This window comes from Brachypodium distachyon, chromosome 1 (assembly GCF_000005505.3).
Source record: "Brachypodium distachyon strain Bd21 chromosome 1, Brachypodium_distachyon_v3.0, whole genome shotgun sequence".
Taxonomy (NCBI): Eukaryota; Viridiplantae; Streptophyta; class Magnoliopsida; order Poales; family Poaceae; genus Brachypodium; species Brachypodium distachyon.
In genome coordinates this window covers 71600680-71620829 of record NC_016131.3, presented here as the reverse complement: position 1 = coordinate 71620829, position 20150 = coordinate 71600680, and the positions used below count along the sequence as shown (strand labels likewise).

At 44.5% G+C, this 20150-nt stretch overlaps 3 protein-coding genes across 6 annotated transcripts; 2 read left to right on the top strand and 1 right to left on the bottom strand.

The window, feature by feature from the left end:
• Positions 1 to 984: 984 nt before the first annotated feature.
• On the top strand, positions 985 to 1716 carry LOC100821174 (ATP-dependent DNA helicase PIF4-like). Its single transcript, XM_010231956.1, has one exon. It carries the CDS (start codon positions 985 to 987, stop codon positions 1714 to 1716), a length of 732 nt encoding a protein of 243 aa, XP_010230258.1.
• A 7192-nt stretch (positions 1717 to 8908) lies between these two features.
• LOC104581868 lies at positions 8909 to 10183 on the top strand. Its single transcript, XM_010230853.3, has 2 exons — positions 8909 to 9703; positions 9788 to 10183. The coding sequence occupies exons 1-2, from the start codon at positions 8938 to 8940 to the stop codon at positions 9961 to 9963; spliced, it is 942 nt and encodes a 313-aa protein (XP_010229155.1). The 5' UTR covers positions 8909 to 8937; the 3' UTR covers positions 9964 to 10183.
• Positions 10184 to 10619: 436 nt separating this feature from the next.
• On the bottom strand, positions 10620 to 14727 carry LOC100833520 (pentatricopeptide repeat-containing protein At5g01110). 4 transcript variants are annotated; one of them, XM_010230851.3, is made up of 4 exons: positions 12029 to 14727; positions 11746 to 11925; positions 11197 to 11425; positions 10620 to 11114 (listed from the first exon to the last, which is right to left on the bottom strand). In XM_010230851.3, the coding sequence occupies exon 1, from the start codon at positions 14337 to 14339 to the stop codon at positions 12384 to 12386; it is 1956 nt and encodes a 651-aa protein (XP_010229153.1). In that variant the 5' UTR covers positions 14340 to 14727; the 3' UTR covers positions 10620 to 11114; positions 11197 to 11425; positions 11746 to 11925; positions 12029 to 12383. The 4 variants fall into 4 exon arrangements, with proteins under 4 accessions (XP_010229153.1, XP_010229154.1, XP_003558747.1 ...); XM_010230852.3 differs by having other exon boundaries at positions 12254 to 14727; XM_003558699.4 differs by having other exon boundaries at positions 12382 to 14727.
• Positions 14728 to 20150: the final 5423 nt, after the last annotated feature.

Sequence of the window (20150 nt, the reverse complement as noted above, 5' to 3'; positions counted from 1 at the left end):
AATGCATATGAAAAGTTTTGGAATTTTGGGATTTTACAGATTCATCCTGCCGGCAACATTTAATGGTGGTGGGAGGAACATGAAAAAGAGATACTATGACGCTACAGCTTTGGTGCAGAAGTTTGGTAAGCCGATATATTCCTAACTATGACATGCAACCTGAATTGGGATGAAATAACCAATGAACTTGAGCCCGGTCAGACCCCTCAAGACCGACCTGATCTCGTTGTGCGAGTGTTTCGAACCAAGCTAGAAGACCCAAAGAAAAAGTTCCTCTACAAATATATTTACAAGGGGCATGGCAGGGCTTCTGTAAATGTGAATGGTGCGGAAAACAGTGGTGGCCTTGATGAGATTGCAGCGTACAGGGAGGCGAGATGGATCACACCTCCAGAAGCATTGTGGAGGATCTTCGACTTCGATCTATATGGAATCTCTCCATCGGTGTTACAGCTACAACTACATCTCCCAAATATGCATCTTGTCTCCTTTAGTGAGAATGTAGATTTTCATGAAGTTCTAGGTTGGCAAGGTGCTTTCGAGACCATGCTCACCGCCTATTTTAAGGCAAATCGAGACTATGAGTGGGCAAGAAACACCTTGTACAGAGATTTCCCGCTGATCGCCAGATGGTTGCCAGGAACAAAGACATGGATAGAAAGACAACAGCGCCCACAAGTTGGGAGAATTGTGTCTGCCCACCCAGCTGAAGGTGAGCGGTACTATCTAAGGGTTCTTCTAAACCACGTGACCGGTGCTACATCATTTGAAGACCTAAAGACCGTCAACAATGTTCATTGTCGAACCTTTCAAGAGGCTGCTGAAAAAAGGGGTCTTATCGAGGCTGACAGTACACTTGATGATTGCCTTACAGAAGCTGAGCTATTCCAGATGCCGCCGTCTCTCCGGAGATTGTTCGCCACAATATTGGTTTTTTGTGAGCCGAGACATGTTCGCACACTCTAGAACAAACACCTTGAAGCAATGTCAGATGACTACCGCCGAACCCAAGGAAGTCAGCATGCAGTTGAGCAGTTGGTGTTGTTGGATATTAGAAATATGCTCCGATCAAGGGGGAAGGACATAAGGTCATTCCCTTTGCCTGACATTGATGAGTCGTATGACAACTCAGGTGGAGTGGACAGAGAGATCATCGAGGAGACCTCGGTTGAGGCAGACCAGGATCATGCCTCACTATTATTATCTCTTAATCCTGAGCAAAAGTATGCTTACGAGAAAATACTGAGCTCAATTGACAATCGTGATGGAGGTTTATTCTTTGTTGATGGCCCAGGAGGGACCGGAAAAACGTTCCTATATAGAACATTGCTTACAAAGGTCCGGGGTGAGGGGAAAATAGCAATTGCTACCGCGACATCAGGAGTAGCTGCTTCTATCATGCCTGGAGGTAGGACCGCACACTCTAGATTCGAAATCCCCCTGAACATACAAGAAGGTGGCGTTTGTAACTTCACCAAGCAGAGTGGGACGGCCAAACTTCTTCAAAAGGCATCGCTCATAATATGGGATGAAGTCCCAATGACAAAGAGACAAGCAGTGGAGGCCCTTGACAAGAGCATGAAGGACATCATGGGCCAACCATATGTGCCATTTGGAGGAAAGACAATCGTGTTCGGAGGAGATTTTAGGCGGGTGCTCCCTGTCGTGAGAAAGCGGTCTAGAGGGCAAATCACAAATGCAACTGTCAAATCATAGGTGATGTGTAACATTGGCAAGTGTTTTAGATGAAACATTGATGTGGATACTTTGGATAATATGGATATTTATGTGATGATATGTATCTTGTTCGGACTTAGTGCTTTGCTAGTGGTGTGTTGATCCATTAGTTTTTTATGTGAAAACATGGCGTGAGTTGTGTGGAACTTACCCTGAGTCAAGTCGTGGACTTGTGCTCGTACTGGTTATTTGTGTGTTCGTTTTCAGGTGTTGCCGGAGCTAGAGGAACGTGGTCGATGACGAGATCGAGGGACGAAACTTGGGAGAAGCTAAGGTCGGGGATCAAGGTCATGCGGGACGTTCGTGCGAAGAAACAATGGAAGTGAAGGCTACGATGATCCGGGAGGGCACCGGTTTGTCGTACGTTGTTTATACCGGATATGTACGGTATTGGAGATATTTGATACGTGATGGTCGAGTTTTGAAGACATCACAAGAAGAGTTGATGGCATGAAGTGGCATCGACGTGAAGATATGTAGGTCCAGCCGTGGCTGGATAAGAGCTGTTTAAAGATTAAATAGTAGAGTCATCAGGATGACGTCGGATGGAAAAGTGGTCCACATGAAAGTCGTGCGCGTCGTCGAGACGAACAACTTTGCTTTTGGAGTCATCTCAATCCGAGGTCGTATGCGGGCCCCACGGGAAAAATACCGACCAGGACAGAGGAGTTCGTGTTGGATTCGGACTCGGTTTAGGGTCGCGAATTTTCTCTTATAAATAGAGGGCATCCTAGCTAGGGTTTTAGCAAGGACGTGAGGGAACTCAAAACTTTGGATCTAGATCAATTCTTGGAGAGTTCTTGGATGCATGGTTGCATCTTTTGTAATCGATCGACATCGTTGCAATAAAGTGATTCGTTGGCGGTGTCATCTCTGTTCTTCTCGGATCTTCGTGAAATCTTCGTGCTAGATCTTTCTAATACTTTGGTGCAGGTTCATCACAAGTTCATAATACTTTGCTGCAGGTTTATCACGAGATCAAGAGAAGATTGCGATTAATTCATCTTTCTTGTTATTCCTCGAAATTGGTTTTAGATTAATCCTCGTAACTTTCTGTCACCTGTTACTATTTTGATCATATCTTTTGATTGGTTAGTCCGATTGATCTGATTCTTGTTGCTTTTGTTAGATAATTTCAATACCTTTCTTTTTCATACTCATACGTATTTTTTAGTTCATCCAATCAAAAGTTACGTCTGTTTTACTATCACGGACAGAAAGGTGATTTAGGGTTTGAACTTTCGGGAAAAGTTTTAATTTGCTTCCACGCAATCATTCACCCCCCCTCTGATTGCCTATCTCGATCTCACAATTGGTATCAGAGCAAGGTCTCTCTAATCTATCTTAACCGGTTAATTAGACTTGCTAGATATGGATAGGTATTCTACCAAACCCTGTGTGTTCGATGGTGTTGATTTTCAGTTTTGGAAGGCGAAGATGAAGGCATACATCATGGCACAAAGCTACGCCATATGGGAGAAGATCGCCAAACCCTATGAGCTTCCCGCGGACAATGCGATCACACCAACAAACTTGATCCACGTGGAGAACAACTACAAGGCGAGGAACTACATCATCCAAGGTCTACAACGAAGTGACTTCGACCGTGTCGCTCACCTTGCATCCGCTCATGAGGTATGGAACGCACTTTATAGTTATCATGAAGGATCAAACTCTGTTAAGGAGGTGCGTCAGGACATGTACAAAAAGGAGTACATGAGATTTGAGATGAATACAGGTGAATCTTTGGATGAATTCTTTGCACGCTTTAATAAGATTCTCAGCAACTTACGTGCATTAGGTGTTACTTATACTGATGCTGATGCTTCTAGGCAACTTTTGAGTGCATTAGATATGTCCATATGGGAGATGAAAGTTACATCTATTAGAGAATCTACTGTCATGAGCACACTTACACTTGATATTCTGTACTCAAAATTGAAAACTCATGAATTAGATATTCTTGTTAGGAGAACCGGTTCCAAATCAATTGCACTTGTTACTAACCCTGGCAGCTCTAATGATGGTACTTCTACATATTGCTATGCTCTGTCTTCTTTGTCTCAACTAACAGATGAACAGCTAGAGCAATATCCGGAGGAAGAATTGGCACACCTCACCTCTCGTTTTACACATGCCCTGCAAAATGTTCGTTCAAGGAAGAGAGGTGGGAACAATGCTCCAAGGTGCTTTGAATGTGGTGATCCAAATCACTTTCGCCAAAATTTTCCTAAATTCTTATCCAAGATGGCGAAAGAAGAAAATGGGGAGGACAAGAAGAAGAAGCGCTCCTTCAACATCAAGAATAAAAAGAGGGGCGACTTTGCTCGAGCGGTGGCTCACAGTATTTTCTCTGTAATCAATGAATATGGTGAACCATGCTTGAGTGATGTGGATATCGAGTCTGATGAAGATGATGCATCCAAAGGCAAGCGCGACATTAATGGGATGTGTCTTATGGCTAGCAACAAGAGTGTTACCTCCTGCGACGACTACGACAGTGACAACAACAATGAGGTAGAACTTTCTTATGATGAATTACTTAAAAGTGCTAGTAAATTGAGTTCCTTGCTTGATCATGCTACTAAAAGAATTAAGAAATATGACTTGAAAATTGCATCCTTGAATTCTGAAATTACTAAACTTAAGTCTATGATTCCTGATGATGATTCCTGCAAGTCTTGTGATTCTATATATTCTGAGCTTACCTCTTTGCGTTCTATTCATGATGATACTCTTGATAAGCTTAGAGTTGCATTACAAAACAATGAGAAACCTATTGTGCATAAACGTAAACAAATTAATGATGCTAGCATGGATACTTCTGATTTGACAGATTCAATTTCTTGTAATAATTGTCATATTCTTGAATTGAAGTTGAAAGATGCAAATGCTAGGGTTTCTCATGTTGAAAATGCTTTACACATCCATGAGGTTTCTTTGTGCGCTAATTGTAAAAGTGGAAAACAAATCATGGATAGTGCTTGTGATAATTGTATTGCCCTGTCTCACCAAGTTAATTATTTACAAGCATCTTTGCAGAAATTTTCTAGTGGGCACAAAAATCTGAATATGATCTTAGATAAGTCTAAAATGAGTAACAACAAGACCGGACTTGGTTTTAATGCATATGGTCATTTTAATGCTAATCCACCCACTATAGTTAAGTCACTTGGCAATGGAATTTTTGAAACATCTAACAAGCCAACCAATGTGATTTTTAGATCTGCTGGCATCATGTCTAATGATACATCAACAAGTGCAAATGTAGGTCATACATCACATGCTAAACCTGGAAGTAGGTACACTTGCACTTATTGTAATAAACCTGGACATGCTGTAGGTTCTTGTTTTAGACTAGCTAGAGTAATTAAAAAGAAAAGAAAACAAGCTAGATCTAATTTCTTCAGGGCACATTATGCTCATGATAAAACTATTACTCCCCGTTATGTGCCTAGGGTGAATGTTTCACCCTCTGTTTCAACTTGCACGAGACACGTACAATCTGTCCCAATGTATAAGGAAACTCGTGCTTTGCCTACTCGTCGTGTATCTCAGTACTGGATACCTAAAAGTTTTTTATCTAACCCCAGTACGGAGATCTCGGCATGTGTTTGTTGTTTGTAGGCACTTCACTTGAGGAAGGGGAACATATGGCTAGTGGATTCCAGTTGTTCTCGTGACATGACCGGTGATAAAATTGGTTCTCCTCCCTCACACGTGCATCTCGGGCTGAAAGTATAATTGATGGAGATGCTTGTACCTCTACTATTGTGGCGAAAGTCCTCTTATTCGTAATGCAGGAACATATGTTCAGGGGGAGGAAATATTTTTAGAGGTCATACCCTTATTGGTGCACGTTGGGTATTATGTTATTTTTCGCAACAAGGCTAGGTTTGAAGCTTCCCCACGCGCATCACATCTACAAGTTGTCAAAAGGATTTTCAGGTATCTACATGGCACCCTATGTTTTGGCATTAGGCTTCTACTTGCTCTAGTATTATATTGCGTGCATTTACGGATGCTGATTTTGGAGGTTGTAGAATTGATAGAAAGAGTACATCTGATACATGCTTATATTTGGTGATTCTTTAGTACTTTGTTCTTCTAAGAAATAAAGTTTTGTTGCACAATCTACTGCTGAAAGTGAATATGTAGCTGTTGCTTGCTGTTGCTTACAGATTTTATGGATAATAGCTATAATGAAAGGTTATGGGGTTACTTTAGAAAGTGTACCACTTTATTGTGATAACACTAGTGCTATATGTATTGCTAAAAACCCGGTGCAACAATCAAGAACTAAGTACATAAATATAAGATATCATTTTCTTAGAGATCATGTTAAAAAAGAAAATGTTGTGCTCAATTTAATATATACTGAATGTCAATTGGCAGACATTTTTACTAAACCATTGGATTTTTCTCGGTTTGCTTTTCTTCGAGGTGAACTTGGAGTAATCAAACCATACGGGATGGTTTGAGGGGGAGTTTGTTCTTCGTGTACGATACTTGCTTCTTTTTCGTTCTTTTATCTTGAATAAATAAAAAATCTGAAAAAGTAATGAGCATTGTATTCCATCCTGAAATGACATTTTTGCAACCACGTTTATGTTTTGAGGACATTGTCATTTTATATGTATCCTCGTATGAAATAGTCTATCACATGATTTCTAATACGAATGATAACTTGAACTAAATCTTGTCATGGTTAAACTTTGTTAGCTATTTTGGTCTTGGATACTTAATTACTAGCAATGATGAAAATATAATGGTATCAAGGTTCCAAATATACAAAGACACGTGGTGTCAAGCAATTGTTACTAAATAAATATGCCAATGTCGCACTACATCTTCACGAGACTGCTTACCATTGCACTTTGGTATGAACTTGAAAGTTGCTGTGTTTATTGAAACCTTTGTCTTAAGCTTCTGATTGCTTACCATTTGCCTTAAACTTCTGATTGTTAATCATTGCACTTTGGACATAGGCTTGGCATGGTGTTTTAAATATAGGCTTGACAAGGTTGAATTGACTTGGTATATAAATTCAATGAAAATAAATATTATGCTTTTATAAAGTGCTATGTTTAATGTAATGTGTTGCAAGCTATTTTGTATTCAAGTATTGATGTAGTTGACAAGGGAAGACCATGTCTTGCAATAAATCGTAACAATACTTGATTGTTAGTCATGTGTAGATTACATCATACTTATATACATGTCGAGTACAACTACTTTTTACATGACTTGGATGCACAATTATCATGTTCATGATGTTTCATAATGCTCATTACAAGAAAAAAAATCGCTTTTAGTTTTAAAAAAAAAATTGAAGCGGGGGAAATATTTTTGTGTGGTTTTGATGAAATTCATTGTCAAAGGGGGAGAGATTTCAACACATATACATAACATATTTTACCTTTATTGGTGTTTCTCCAACTTTTTGAGGTTTTTCATTTTCTTTTCAAAACCTTGAAAATCTGAGAGTTAAGTGAATGTGTATGCCAATCAATGTTCAATGTCACACTTCATAAGTCTTACTTGTGGGATAGTATGCACCAGTTGAAGCTTGTCCGTAACATGAGGGCTCAATCAGACCAATGGTTTTCAGACTATCTTCTACGTATCGGGAATGGCACTGATCAACTCATGGATGAAGACCGTGTGGAGCTTCCTGACGAGATATGTGTGCCGTACACTGGTGCGGACTCTTAACATTGGTGATCTCATCGATCATATCTTTCCGATGTTGGCTGCAAACACCTGCAATACGGATTACATTACTTCTCGGGCTATTCTATCAACAAGGAATGGGTATGTTGATAAAATAAACATGCAACTGATTGAACGCTTTCCAGGGGATGAAGTGATATATCATAGTTTTGATCGTGCGGAGGATGATCCTCACAATAACTACCCTTCAGAATTTTTGAATTCTCTCACACCCAATGGCTTGCCTCCCCATGTGCTCAAGCTGAAGGTCAATTGCCCCGTGATCTTGCTGCGAAACCTGGATCCAGCTAATGGTTTGTGTAACGGAACGAGGTTGGTAGTCCGTGCATTCCAGAGAAATGCCATAGATGCCGAAATTGTGATCGGACAACATGCAAGAAAGAGAGTATTTCTACCTCGAATACCGTTGTGCCCGTCAGATGATGAAATGTTTCCTTTTAGGTTCAAGAGGAAACAGTTTCCTATCAGGCTATGCTTTGCTATGACCATAAATAAGGCACAAGGGCAAACGATACCAAATGTAGGAGTCTACCTCCCTCGTCCTGTGTTTTCCCATGGACAGCTGCTGTATGTCGCTCTGTCTCGTGCTACATCCAGAAACAATCTTAAAGTTCTCGCTGCACCGTTAAATGATGATGATGATAGCTCTATTACTGTCAGGATAGTTACCAAGAATATTGTGTACAAAGATGTATTCACATCGTAGATCTGTTGTGTAGTCTGAAAGAGTTATTGTTCTTTTTCTGCTCATATGAGACGAAGACCGATCGAAGAAAACTTGTTTTCCTGTTATTGTTATTTATGTACCACATCCTATGTATGAACCAGGTTTCCATTCTTGACCTATCATATTATTTATCATCGTTTTTCATTATATACTCACATTCTATGTATGAACCAATTAGGTATGGTCATGTTACGAATTCTGTCGCAAAGCACAAACACATTGTTTTCAATTTCGTATTTTGGTATTGTCGATTGTTGTTTATCTTACACTGATGTTATATATTTCGTCACAAAGCACAAACACCTTATTTTCGATTTTTGTTTTCCTCACATGTTGGACATCAGGATGTTTTGTGATCGAGCACGGCCACCCTGCTAGTCTTATTAAAAACAATAGAAGATACAAACTCTTCAAGGACTTGCCCGAAGCATACAGCCCGCTCTTTCTTAGGTGTAAGCCATCATAATTAGAAAAAGGAAAGAAAATAGATTTGCAAATGTGTCGAATGTGGAGATCGATACGTCAAGAAAGCCAATAACAGAAAGTGGCATAATACTAACACGCTTCGTCACGTACGACACCCCACCTAAACTTTTTGATCCTCATCCTCGTGACTCATCTTACTCATGTTAGGTGTAAAACCCACGGAAACAAAGAGAGATCTCTGCTTCTCCATTTTCTTTTATACAAACATACCTAGCACCCCGCACACACCATTTCGCTTGGATCTCATTTTCCAAATGGGGCGAAACAAGCGCAATCCCCCACCGAACCGTACTCTGGCTCCACCGCCGCCTGCCGACGCCCCTGTCCGGCTCCCCGTTGTGACGGTAGAAGAGGGCGGCGACATCGCCGCCATTCGTGCTTACTGCGAAAAGGCCCTCGTATGCCTCCAGCGGGGCAACGAGCCCAAGGCGTTGCGGCTCATGAAGGAGGCCCTCGCTCACCACGGTGAGGGGTCGCCACTTCTCCTCCGTGCGCATGCCACAGTGCATGCATGCGCCGCTGACGTCCTCAGTGACCCCGCAGCCCGCGCCCGCCACCACCAAGCCACGCTCCAAGCCACCCATCGCGCCATCAATCTCGCACCAGATTCTGTTGAGCTCGCCCACTTCCATGCCACACTCCTCTTTGAAACCGCCTCCAATTCTCACGACTACGAGAAATCGGCTGCCGAGTGCAAGCGTGGTCTCAATATTGAGGCGCCCTCTGACCCGGCATCCCACTCCCTGCTGCTTCCAGCCCGCAACATTGAGCAGATCAGATCTCAGCTCAACACACTAATGGAGAAGGCCCATGTGGCATCCGTGTCTAAGTGGCTCAAATCCATCGGTGAGGATGACAAGTTGGCGCAGCTTTGCCTGGCTGACAAAACCATTGAGCCCGACCTTGCCCCTGTGGGAACCAGTGAGGATATAAAGACTCTTCACGAATACTTCACCGAGAAGGTCGATTTGCTAGCTGCTAAGATATTGATGCAGGAGAAGCAGCAGGAACAGCAAAATGGTGATGTGGCTTCCCATATCAAATCCCTAGGTAAGGGCAAACATCCGGGGTTTCTCTGTCAAGCTGACGACCATCTCCCTGCAGGGTTCAAGAAGGCTACAAAGACCCCCGAGGAGCGCCGCATGGAGATCGAGGTGCAAGTCACTGCAATGAGGTTGCTAGAGCAGCATCAGCAACACAGTGTTGTTGGTGCTACCTCCTCACCACCACATTCACCGGAAGACGAAGGTCCCTCCACATCATCTCGGTTTCATGTGTGACATCGTCATGTTTGATCCTTTCATGTATACCTGAGTTTGTCTAGGGCTAGGCACAAGTTCCCTTCCCTTTCGCTAATTAGCCGTGCTGCTTCATTTTGTAGCTGGCTACTGAACTCTTGTTGTTTCCAGCTTGTAGCTAAGTGTGTTTGAGAACAATGCAGTGAGAAATTAAGCATCTGGACCTTATTTATATGCATGCTTTTGTTTACTTGCAATCTAATTTAGCTAAGACCCCTACCTATTAGCAAATGTGGTGTGTCATGGTCATTGTGTAGGCATTCTGCACGATGGCCTCGAATAACCTGTATGATTATGATTCTTGATCAGAATATAACCAATCATGAGGATATTTTGTAAAGAGTCAATGCTGTGCCACTAGTGTGGTTATTGGGGGTGTCATCTTGACTCCAAGTGTGGCAAACTTATATATTCTTGCTTTCACAGAGTACTCCCTCCGTCCGTTTTTATGGGGCGTCTAATTTGAACAGCACAGTCCAAAAATATGAGGCGTCCTGTGCAGCGCGTGTAGTGGCCGGCCAGCTAATTGGGCAACGGAATTAAAAACACACGTGAATTGAGTGCATGAGTGGGCCAGTTCGATACAAAACTGCAGCGCTCAGGCTACATTGGTACGCGTGCGGAAACTAAGACGCTTATTAAAACAGGACAGAGGGAGTATGTTGCAAAGTTGGGGTTACATAAGATAGACGACTCTGCTCATGTTGTGAATGAATTGCGCGGCAAATTCCATGACAACACTGCTTCCAATGGCTTTTTTTTATGAGAATCCACAACAATGGCTAGTGCATCATAATTGTTCCGTGCCAACTTTTATGAGTTTTGGGCCACAAGCCCACAACATAGAAGCCCGTCGCTAAACATCTTCAACTCCTGGTTCTTTCACCTGCACCAATTATCCTACTCCCTCCGATCGGTATTACTTGTCTTAAAATTGCCCAAATACGGATGCTATGTGTAAAAAGTGTCTAGATACATTAGATACATGTAATATTTCGACAAGTAATTCTAGCCGGAGGGAGTAATTATATTGGACGAACATGCAACCATCAAAGCTTGGAGATATATGCATGAGCAACATGCATTTTGCTTCTGTTCTGCTCTGGTTTCTTCCTTGTACAGGTTCTATTGTCCTGCATATAAAGTGATAGTGTAAGTTTCTCGGATATACTCCTGAGAATTATTGTTCATATGGCAGATGAAAGATATTCATACCTTTTCATGTACTCGGCTCTTCACTTCTGATCAGTTTTGCGTGACATCAGTAGTTCGTGTTAACAGCAATTTGCTGTCACTGTGAAAAAAATTGATTTGCAGTCCAGTCCAGCAGCATCCGATCGAGAGGATGTGATTTAAACTCACAATATTTTAGGAGTGGATGTTAAATTTTGCAATATTTTTGTGTTAATTGTGACTGCTCTTGCCACCTTTATTTTAGGAGTATCTGTTTGCCACAAAAGAAACATGGTTAGATAGAACTTTCTCAAGCAGGCTACCAGAGGTGCAGGGCCCTTTTTTCTTGAAATAGGGAACATATGAATAAGGAAATAGGGTCCTTTTTCTTGTATCCTAAAAACATGAAATCTTTGACCCGCATTGAACCTGTATGGTTCCTATACAAGGACTAGCCTCAGAAATCATAACCTAGCAATATGTGTTCGAACCACATTATGGAATTGTAAAATGAAGCTGTGTGTCAGAGAGACGTACACTAATATTTCCCATAAAAGAGGTAGAAGGAAATAGGGGGAAGACGTGAAGTACCTGAGAAAATAAAGATATTCTAGGTTCCTCCAGTGCTCAGAAAACAAAAAAGCACGTCTTAACATAATATTCCTGGACCCTGGTGAAGAAAGCACTCCTGGAAATGTCACTTATGTGGATCGTTTTATTACCCTTGCATCACCCAAATGGGTAAAGTTTCCACAAAATTTAACCAGATGCCTACAGAAAATTACAAGAATCAATGTGATGGTACCGAATCTCAAACTATCTAGAGTGATATAATGCATGAAGTAACAAAAGTTGTGAAAGGAATATATTCCACCATCAAAAAGGGCTTCATCGTAAGAATGTCGATCAAGCTCATCAATTATATCAGGAGAACAGATGCTTGAACAGAATAAATGTTTTACTGGTTCATCTGACAAACGAACAATAATATTCCACCAAACTGCATTGCTGATTTGCTGAATACGCTTTATTAAATATTCCATCTGTGCATAACCTAGACGATGTTTCAGTGCTGGATTGTAAAATGTCCCATACTCACCTTCAAGTCAAGAAATACTTGCTGGAGCAAAAGTTCTGAAAATCCAAACAAGCTGCAGAAAGCCTGCTTTTCTCGTTCTTAAATTAACCATGGCATCAATTATAATCTAATATGGCAGAAAACAATACCCTCAGAATTTGTCGTCCGGAGCAAGCCCTTTTTGAAGCATCTCATCATGAAGCTGAAATGACTTCTTCGAGTTGCCAGCTACAACATGACCATTTATCATGGACATGTAAGTATATCTATCCGGTTCAATTCCTCTAGCACCCATTTTCTTGTAAACCCAATCAGCTTCTTGCATATTACCATGTACAGAAAACCCACTTATGATCATATTATACGTGACAGCATCTGGCTGAACATTTTCATTCTCCATTATCTTAAGCAAATTAAAAGCTTCATGCATCTTTCCTTCTTTAACATAACCGTGGATTAGGGTGTTATAAGTAATTAAATCAGGCATCACCTTGTCATGCCTCATCTTTGGCAAAAACTGCTGTCCCTTTGACACATTTCCAGACCGGCAGTAACCTTTAATGATGGAATTATAGGTCATGATGTTTGGCACAATCCCCTTATTTACCATTTCATCCAAAAAAGCAAATGCATTATCCACTTGTCCCTTCTCACAGTGGCTGTCTATCAGGATGCTGTAGGTAACATGGTTTGGAAAGATTTCTCGAGAATGCATATCATCCCATAGCTCATTAGCTTTGCCTAGATCACCTTGTCTGCACATTCCATCAATCAAAGTGTTGTATGTCACAATGTCTGGCCTCAAACGCTGGTCAGATATTGTGTCAAAGAATTGCAATGCCTTCTCAATGTTACCATCCCTACAGTACCCATGAATTAAAGTTGTGAAGGTGCATAAATCCGGTGGAACCCCTCTCTCCTTCATCTCATTCAAAAGCTCCTCTGCATCAGACAACCTGCGTTCTTTACAAAGCCCATTCAGCAAGGTATTGTATGTTACCACATCTGGCAAACATCCAAAGGCAACCATCTCATCCCTAACTCTCAGAGCCTCCAACATTAACCCAGCCCTACAGAATCCACCTATGACCATTGTATAAATCACACCATCAGGCATCAACCCAAACTCCCTCATCTCCCTCAAGTACTCTGCTGCATGGTCCATCTCCCCCCTCCTTGTGAACAACCCGATCAAGCAACTAAAGCTCACCACATCTGGTGTAACTCTACGCCCCCGCATTTCCTTGTAAAACCTCAATGCCTCCTCAAGCTCCCCAGCTCTACAGAATCCCCCAATTAACATGTTAAAACTCCGAACATCCGGCGCCACCCCACATGCGTCCATTGCCCTGAACACCTCCCTCGCTTTATCCCACCTTCCATTCCTCAACAACCCCTTCAACACTGAATTGTACGTCACAAGCCCTGGCTTTATCCCCTTACTAACCATCGAATCAATCAACGCCATTGCAGCCTCAACATCCCCAGCACGAAATCTGGCATCAACCATCACATTATGTGTAACCACATCCGGAAACACGCATCTCTTCTCCATCTCGGAGATGACAGTGTCAACCTCACCGAACTGTAGGGTTTTACAGTAGCTGTGTACCATGATGTTAAGCGTGTAGGTGTTTACCTCAGAGTTGGAGGACAGGACGAGGCGGTAGGCGTCCGCGGTGAGGTGGGGCCATCCGGCGCGGGAGAGGGCGGCTAGGAGCGCGTTGGAGGCGGCGGCGGGAATGGGGACGCGGTGGTCGAGGAGGAGGCGGAAGGCCTCGAAAGCCTCCCGGGGCTTGCGAGACTGGGTGTAAGTGCGGATGAGGAGGTCGAACACTTGCGGTTGCGGGGTGGGGGAGGAGGCGAGGAGAGAGGAGACGATGTCGAGGCGAGAGGCGCCGCGGCGGCGCAACATGCGGAGGAGCAGAGACTGGCACTCGGAGGCGCGGCCGGCTGCGGCGGCTGCTGTCGCGGCAGCAGCCAGGACGGCTGTTGAAGGTCTCGCGCCGCTCCCGCCAAGGGTAACGGCGAGCGTTGCGGTCGAGCGTTCGTTCGTTACGGCAGCGGCAGCGGTGGGAAGGCGAGACAGGCAGCGCGGAGTCGCCATTGCCGACGGCGAGCGGTGGTGGATTCGAGTGTTTTGGAGAGTGGTAAGGGGAGCCTGTAGCTGGGAACCAGGCTGAGGGGATGCATCCACTGGTGTTTGGTTATTTTGCACGGGATCAACAAACGATGAATTAGCGGAAGAAGATGAGACCTGCGGGCGGTGGGAATTGGATCCGGCGGCGGACGGAGAGAGGAGGCCGAGCAGCACGGGAGTCCGGGGCGGCGGCCCTGCGGCGGAGGGGCTGCAGCTGTGAAGATTTGGGCGGCGGAGGGGCCGCGGCAGTGGAGCCGTGCGGACAGCGGTGGACGACGCAGGGGCCGCGGCGGACAGCAGACGGCGCGGGGAGGCGGCGGACGAGCAGGGGCGGCGACAAACGGCGCGGCTGATCCCTTCGTTTCTCTTTTTTTTTTTTTGATGGGATCCTTTCGTTTTTGGGATGCAGCTGGTCTGCAACGTGCGGATGCGGCCCAGGCTACCAAACGGGCCTAACTTTGCAGCTCGCGTGTGGGCCAAGGCCCATGTGCCCGACCAAACAGCCCCAAAGCAAACCCGCATCCAAGTAAAGATTGCGTAAAACTGAACCATCTTTCCCCCAACCGTGAAATACGCCTTCGGTGTCAGGAAGCGTCTTCAAGCCGGCAACTTTTTTTTTAAGAAGGGAAATTTATTCATTAACAACAAAGTACATGACGGAACATGTAAGAAACAGAGCTCTGAGAAGTACAGAATTGCCTTAGAGGGCGGCCATTGGACCTATGAAGGCCATTAGTACAAGAGATGAAGGTGACATTGTTATACCTATTTCTGACAGCCCTAGCAAGATGATGAGCTAAAGTGTTATTATCTCTAGGAGTGAAAATCATTTGAGAGTTCAGCCTATTATGAATTTCTATTATTTGAGAAAGGTAGGCTCGAATGGACCAGTGTCCTGGAGAGTTGACGATATCCTTTTGTTGGCAAACAACCGCCAGACCTTGATTGTCTGTGATTTGTTTAGTTTCCTGCTGATTGAGAAAGGAAATGATGTCTGCAGCAAGAAGGCCACCCAAAGCTTCCGCTTGCATAGCCGAGCAAACAGGAATAGATGTAGCCTGTATTTGAGCAATCCACCTGTTATGGGGATCCAGAGATTCAATAAAAATACCAAGATCTGCAATTGATTCTTCACAAGTCTCAACTGGTTTCTTCCGGACCGCATCGGAGTATATGTTAAAACCCTGTAAATGAGAGATCTGAGAGGTGGAAATGGGGTTAGTGCAGGAGTTCTGATGGTTTCCCTCCTTGTCTGAATCTGCAGCGGCTTCCAGTTCCCATCCTGCAATTAAGTTTTTAGTATTTGGGAAGATTTGGAGAGGGGAATAGACCTTCCTGTTGAAGAGGGAATTGTTCCTGGATTTCCAAATGCACCAAAGAAAGGTGAAGACATTCTGCAAAGAGGCCCTAGGATGGCCACTTTGAATAATAGCTGCAACGGTATTAGTAATTGAAGAGTTCTGAAGAGCATAAACATCTAATCTAATGTGCCAAGGGGAGGCAAACCAAGCAGCTCTAGCAAAAGGGCAAAGGAAGAAAATGTACACTTCATCTTCTACAGCTTCGCGTCTGTTGCGGTGCTTAGAGATGTGCTTGGAAATTTTACCTGCTCTTTTACCTGTGGGAAGGGCTTTCTGAATGAGTCTCCAAGCAAAAGTCTTTACCCTGGGAAAGAGGTGTTTGTCTTTCCAGATTTCCTTGAGAGCAGAAACAGCCTGTAGAGATAGAGGGAGGGAAGGAGAGGAGATCTGCATGTTTTGGGCACAAAATTTGTAAGCCTCCTTGGCAGTGCAAACTCCAAAAGCATTGTGCTTCCAGCATAGAATATCCTCCCCATCTCCTGAAAGAACTGGTGTCCTGAGAATTTCATCAGCTACCGGCTAATCAAAGAGCTGCAAAATTAAGTTTCCAAAGTTTATGATTCTCAATCCAAAAATCTTTAACCTTGGCTGGGTAAATGAAGTGTCCATCCTGGATTTTTAGATGATCATGGACGATTTCTCACATAGGGAACCAAGGAGTACTCTAGATGGAAATATTGCCCTCTCTAATTTGATAAAAACAGGAGTCAAGGAGAATATGTTTTATTTTGGAGATGGAGGCCCAAAAACCTAATTTGGGAGTGTTGCTGTGGGGTCTCCAAAAGGAAGAGCCAGGAAAGTACTTAGCCCTAAGAATGAGAGAAAGATGACTATTGGGCTCACTAGCAATGCGCCAGGCCGAGGAGACAAGCAGGCTTTTGTTCATGGCTTGAATATTTCTGATACCTAGCCCACCTAATTTTTTGGGTTTACAAATATCATCCCAGGCTTTAAGACAAAGAGGCTTGGTAGAACTTCCATCCCTAACCCCAGTCCACCAGAAATTCCTAATGATAGAAGTGAGTTTGGTAAGAAATTTTCTAGAAAAAAGGAAATTAGACATGTAATAGACAACATGAATGGAGGAAAAAACCAAATTAATTAAGGTGAGTCTACCAGCGTGGGAGAGACGATTAGCTTTGTACCCATTGAGTTTGGAATTGAATTTGTCAACAAGAAAATTATAAGCAGAGGACCTGTTTTTGGCTGGAAGAATCAAAGGATGCCCTAAATGCAGAGTAGAGTTATCAAGATCTTGGACAGGGAAGATGCTTTTAATTTGGGTAGCAAGATTGGGGTCCACCTGTTTGCTGAAAAGGATAGCAGATTTGTTCCAATTTGGAGTCTGACCTGAGCTACAGCAAAAATCATTGATGATACGAAGAATATTAGTTGCTTCTTGAGGAGTGGCCTGTCCACAAATCAGAAGATCATCTGCATACATTAAAGAATGAATAGGAGGACAATGTGGGCCAAGAGAGATACCATTCAGATGACAATTTTGTAAAGCTTCCTGTAAAGAAATAGACAGCTCATTGGCAGCGAGGACAAAAAGATAAGGCGATAAAGGACAACTTTGTCTTATTCCCCGGCTGCCAGAGAATCTCCCAAAAGGTTGGCCATTAATGATAACAGAAAAAGTAGGCGAAGAGATACAGGTCGTAATGAGGTTGATAAAATTACCATGCAACCCTTTACGTAGAAACGCCCTCCGGATGAAGTGCCATTCGAGGCGATCAAAGGCTTTGGCAAGATCAATTTTAAGCATAAAAGTCTTATGGTTTCAGGAAGAGAGACTAAAGGAATAGCAATTTCCTGAGCAATTATGAGATTGTTGGAGATACGCCTGCCTCTAATAAAAGCTTGCTGCATGGGGTCAATATGACCAGGAAGATGACTTTTCAGTCTGTTAGCAAGCGCCTTAGAAATAATCTTGTATACAACGTTGCAGAGGCTAATAGGTCTAAAATCACGAGTAGAAATTGGAGCCATTTTCTTAGGAATTAAAGCAATATGTGTTTCATTGAGTTTTTGTGGCATCATACCTGAGTTAAAAAAATTCTTTACCACTTTGACGATGTCATCTCCAATCCAATCCCAAGCCGCTGTGTAGAAAGCCACATTGAAACCATCTGGACCTGGGGAGGCATTCCTCTTCATTGACTTATGAATCTGAAAAATTTCATCTTTGTTTGGAATAGAATAGGTATAATCATCAGTAGGAGCTTCGGGGAAGTTTTGCTGATGGAATTCTTCCTGTTCAGTGTTAGAGGAGGCAAACAAAGAGACAAAGTAATTTTTGAAAATGTTAGCAATCTCTTCAGGGTCATAATGCACATTACCTGCCTCATCTTGTATGGAAACTATTCGGTTCCTCCTTCTTCTTTTAAGCACAACTTGATGGAAAAAAAAGTGGTATTCCCGTCATTATTAGCTGCCCAGTGTTTCTTGGCTCTTTGCCTTTGCTGTTCAGTGAGCTTGGTTAGGGTTTCCTCATATTTGATGGCTAAGAGCTCCTCTTTAGTGTGATCCTGCATATGGATAGGCTCTGACTGAATCTTCAGAATTTGATCCTGCAACTCATCTAATTGCTGTTGAAGGGGTTTTTTCTTCTTGCACCATTTTCTTAAAGTACCTGCCAGGTTAGTAGATCTAGTGCAAAAATTCTGATGATAAGTAGCATTCCATTGAGATTTGGCAATATTCTGAAAATCATTTTCAAGAAGCCATCAGTTTTCAAACTTGAATTTAAGCCGGGGCCTTTGAAAATTAGAATCAGTAATTGTAAGGATGGGAGCATGATCGCTAAGCAAAATAGGGAGATTGTAAACATTAGTATTAGGGAAGCGATCACACCAACCAGCATTAGCAAGGCACCTGTCAAGACATTCAAACACTGGCTTAGAAGTAAAACGTTTATTACACCAGGTATAAACAGGGCCATTGAAGCCAAGATCAACTAAACCACACCTCTTCACAAAATGATTAAAGCAATGCATACGAGAGGTATTAACACGAGTACTTTGTCACAAGGCAACAATATATTGTTCAGATCCCCATACATAAAACTGGGATATCGAGATTATCATACACAAAAGACTCGATATTATCATAGATAAGGTTGTCCAAGCGAGTGCAGTACCCGTTTGGACGATGCCACGCGGTTTCCCTGTTCAACTCGGGATCCTATTCCGACCTAGCCTCGTATAGCAATTAAAGATCATCAAACTCGTCGAACCCGACTCAAGCTCGGCCAAACCCGCGGCGTCTTTAAGTAGCTGGACCGCACACCTCCGCCGATTCGAGCACCGCCGTAAACTCGCCCACCGTCATTCCACGCAAGGTCGTTTCAGCTTTCGCAGAAGCCACAAACATGACGGCGTGGTCTGCCCCCGCTCCAACGGCGAAGAGACCTCCCGCAGCAACCCCACAGATGATGCGAGCACCGATCGCGGGCGTTCCACGGCCGACGATGGGCTACGGCAATCCCGGCGCGGCCGCGCAATCGATGCCACACATGCAGATGAACCCTCGCGCATTCGGGCCGAGGCCTCGCATGCCGTCGCCGTTCACGCAGGGAGCGCCGCCCGCCGGCGCGCCGCGGCCGATGATGATGATGATGACGCGCGGTGCTGCTCCCTCGCCGACGCCACGCATGCCGGGAAGGATGGCGGTCGTTCCGCCGAGCACCTCGCGTGCAGTCGGGCCCGCTGTTCCATCCGCCAGGGGCGGTCACATGCCAATGCCGTTTCCACCGACGCAGGGAGCGGCGAAGGCGTCCCCGTCGGCTAACCCGCTCAAGCGCAAGCAGGAAGCACCGGCGATGGCAATGATGGGTCCATCAGTTCTTCCGCCAGCGATGCGTCACGCGCCATTACCGCCGACGAGGCCCGCTGCTCCCATGCCGCCCCGACACGCCCAGCAGGGCGCGCCCACGGCACAGGCGCAGACGCCCAGGCCGGTTCCAGTGCCGATCACACAGGTAACGCCGTTCGTCGGCTACCGCGGGGTGCTCAACGTGGCCGGCAAGGGGTGGATGGCCCGCGTCATGGACCCCAAGCGAGGAGGCGCCGCCCGCGACATCGGCCCCTTCGAGAGCAAGCACATGGCGGCGCTCGCGCACGACCGCGTGACCATCGCCGGCGCCGTGGGAGGCTCCACCACGCCCCTCAACTTCCACACGGGGTTCCACCTCGCAGAGACCACGTTCCTGCGCCTGCTGTGCCGGGAGCCCGGCTGCGACATCTGCGGCATGGTCGAGAAGGGCGAGTACGAGCCGAGGTACGAGGAGTTCCTGCGGAAGGGGTACCGGGCCGTGCTCAAGACGGAGGACTGGGACGGGAACCCCACCGGCTGCGACGGCTTCTACTTGGAAATCGTCCTCGACTGCTTCATCGCTCGGGCGGGGGAGATCGGG

Coding starts and splice junctions, on each gene's coding strand:
- LOC100821174 (XM_010231956.1), top strand. CDS start 985: ATGTCAGATGACTACCGCCGAACCCAAGGAAGTCAGCATGCAGTTGAG.
- LOC104581868 (XM_010230853.3), top strand. CDS start 8,938: ATGGGGCGAAACAAGCGCAATCCCCCACCGAACCGTACTCTGGCTCCA. Junction 9,704..9,787: donor GCAGCAGGAACAGCAAAATG/GTGATGTGGCTT, acceptor ATCTCCCTGCAG/GGTTCAAGAAGGCTACAAAG.
- LOC100833520 (XM_024457964.1), bottom strand. CDS start 14,339: ATGGCGACTCCGCGCTGCCTGTCTCGCCTTCCCACCGCTGCCGCTGCC.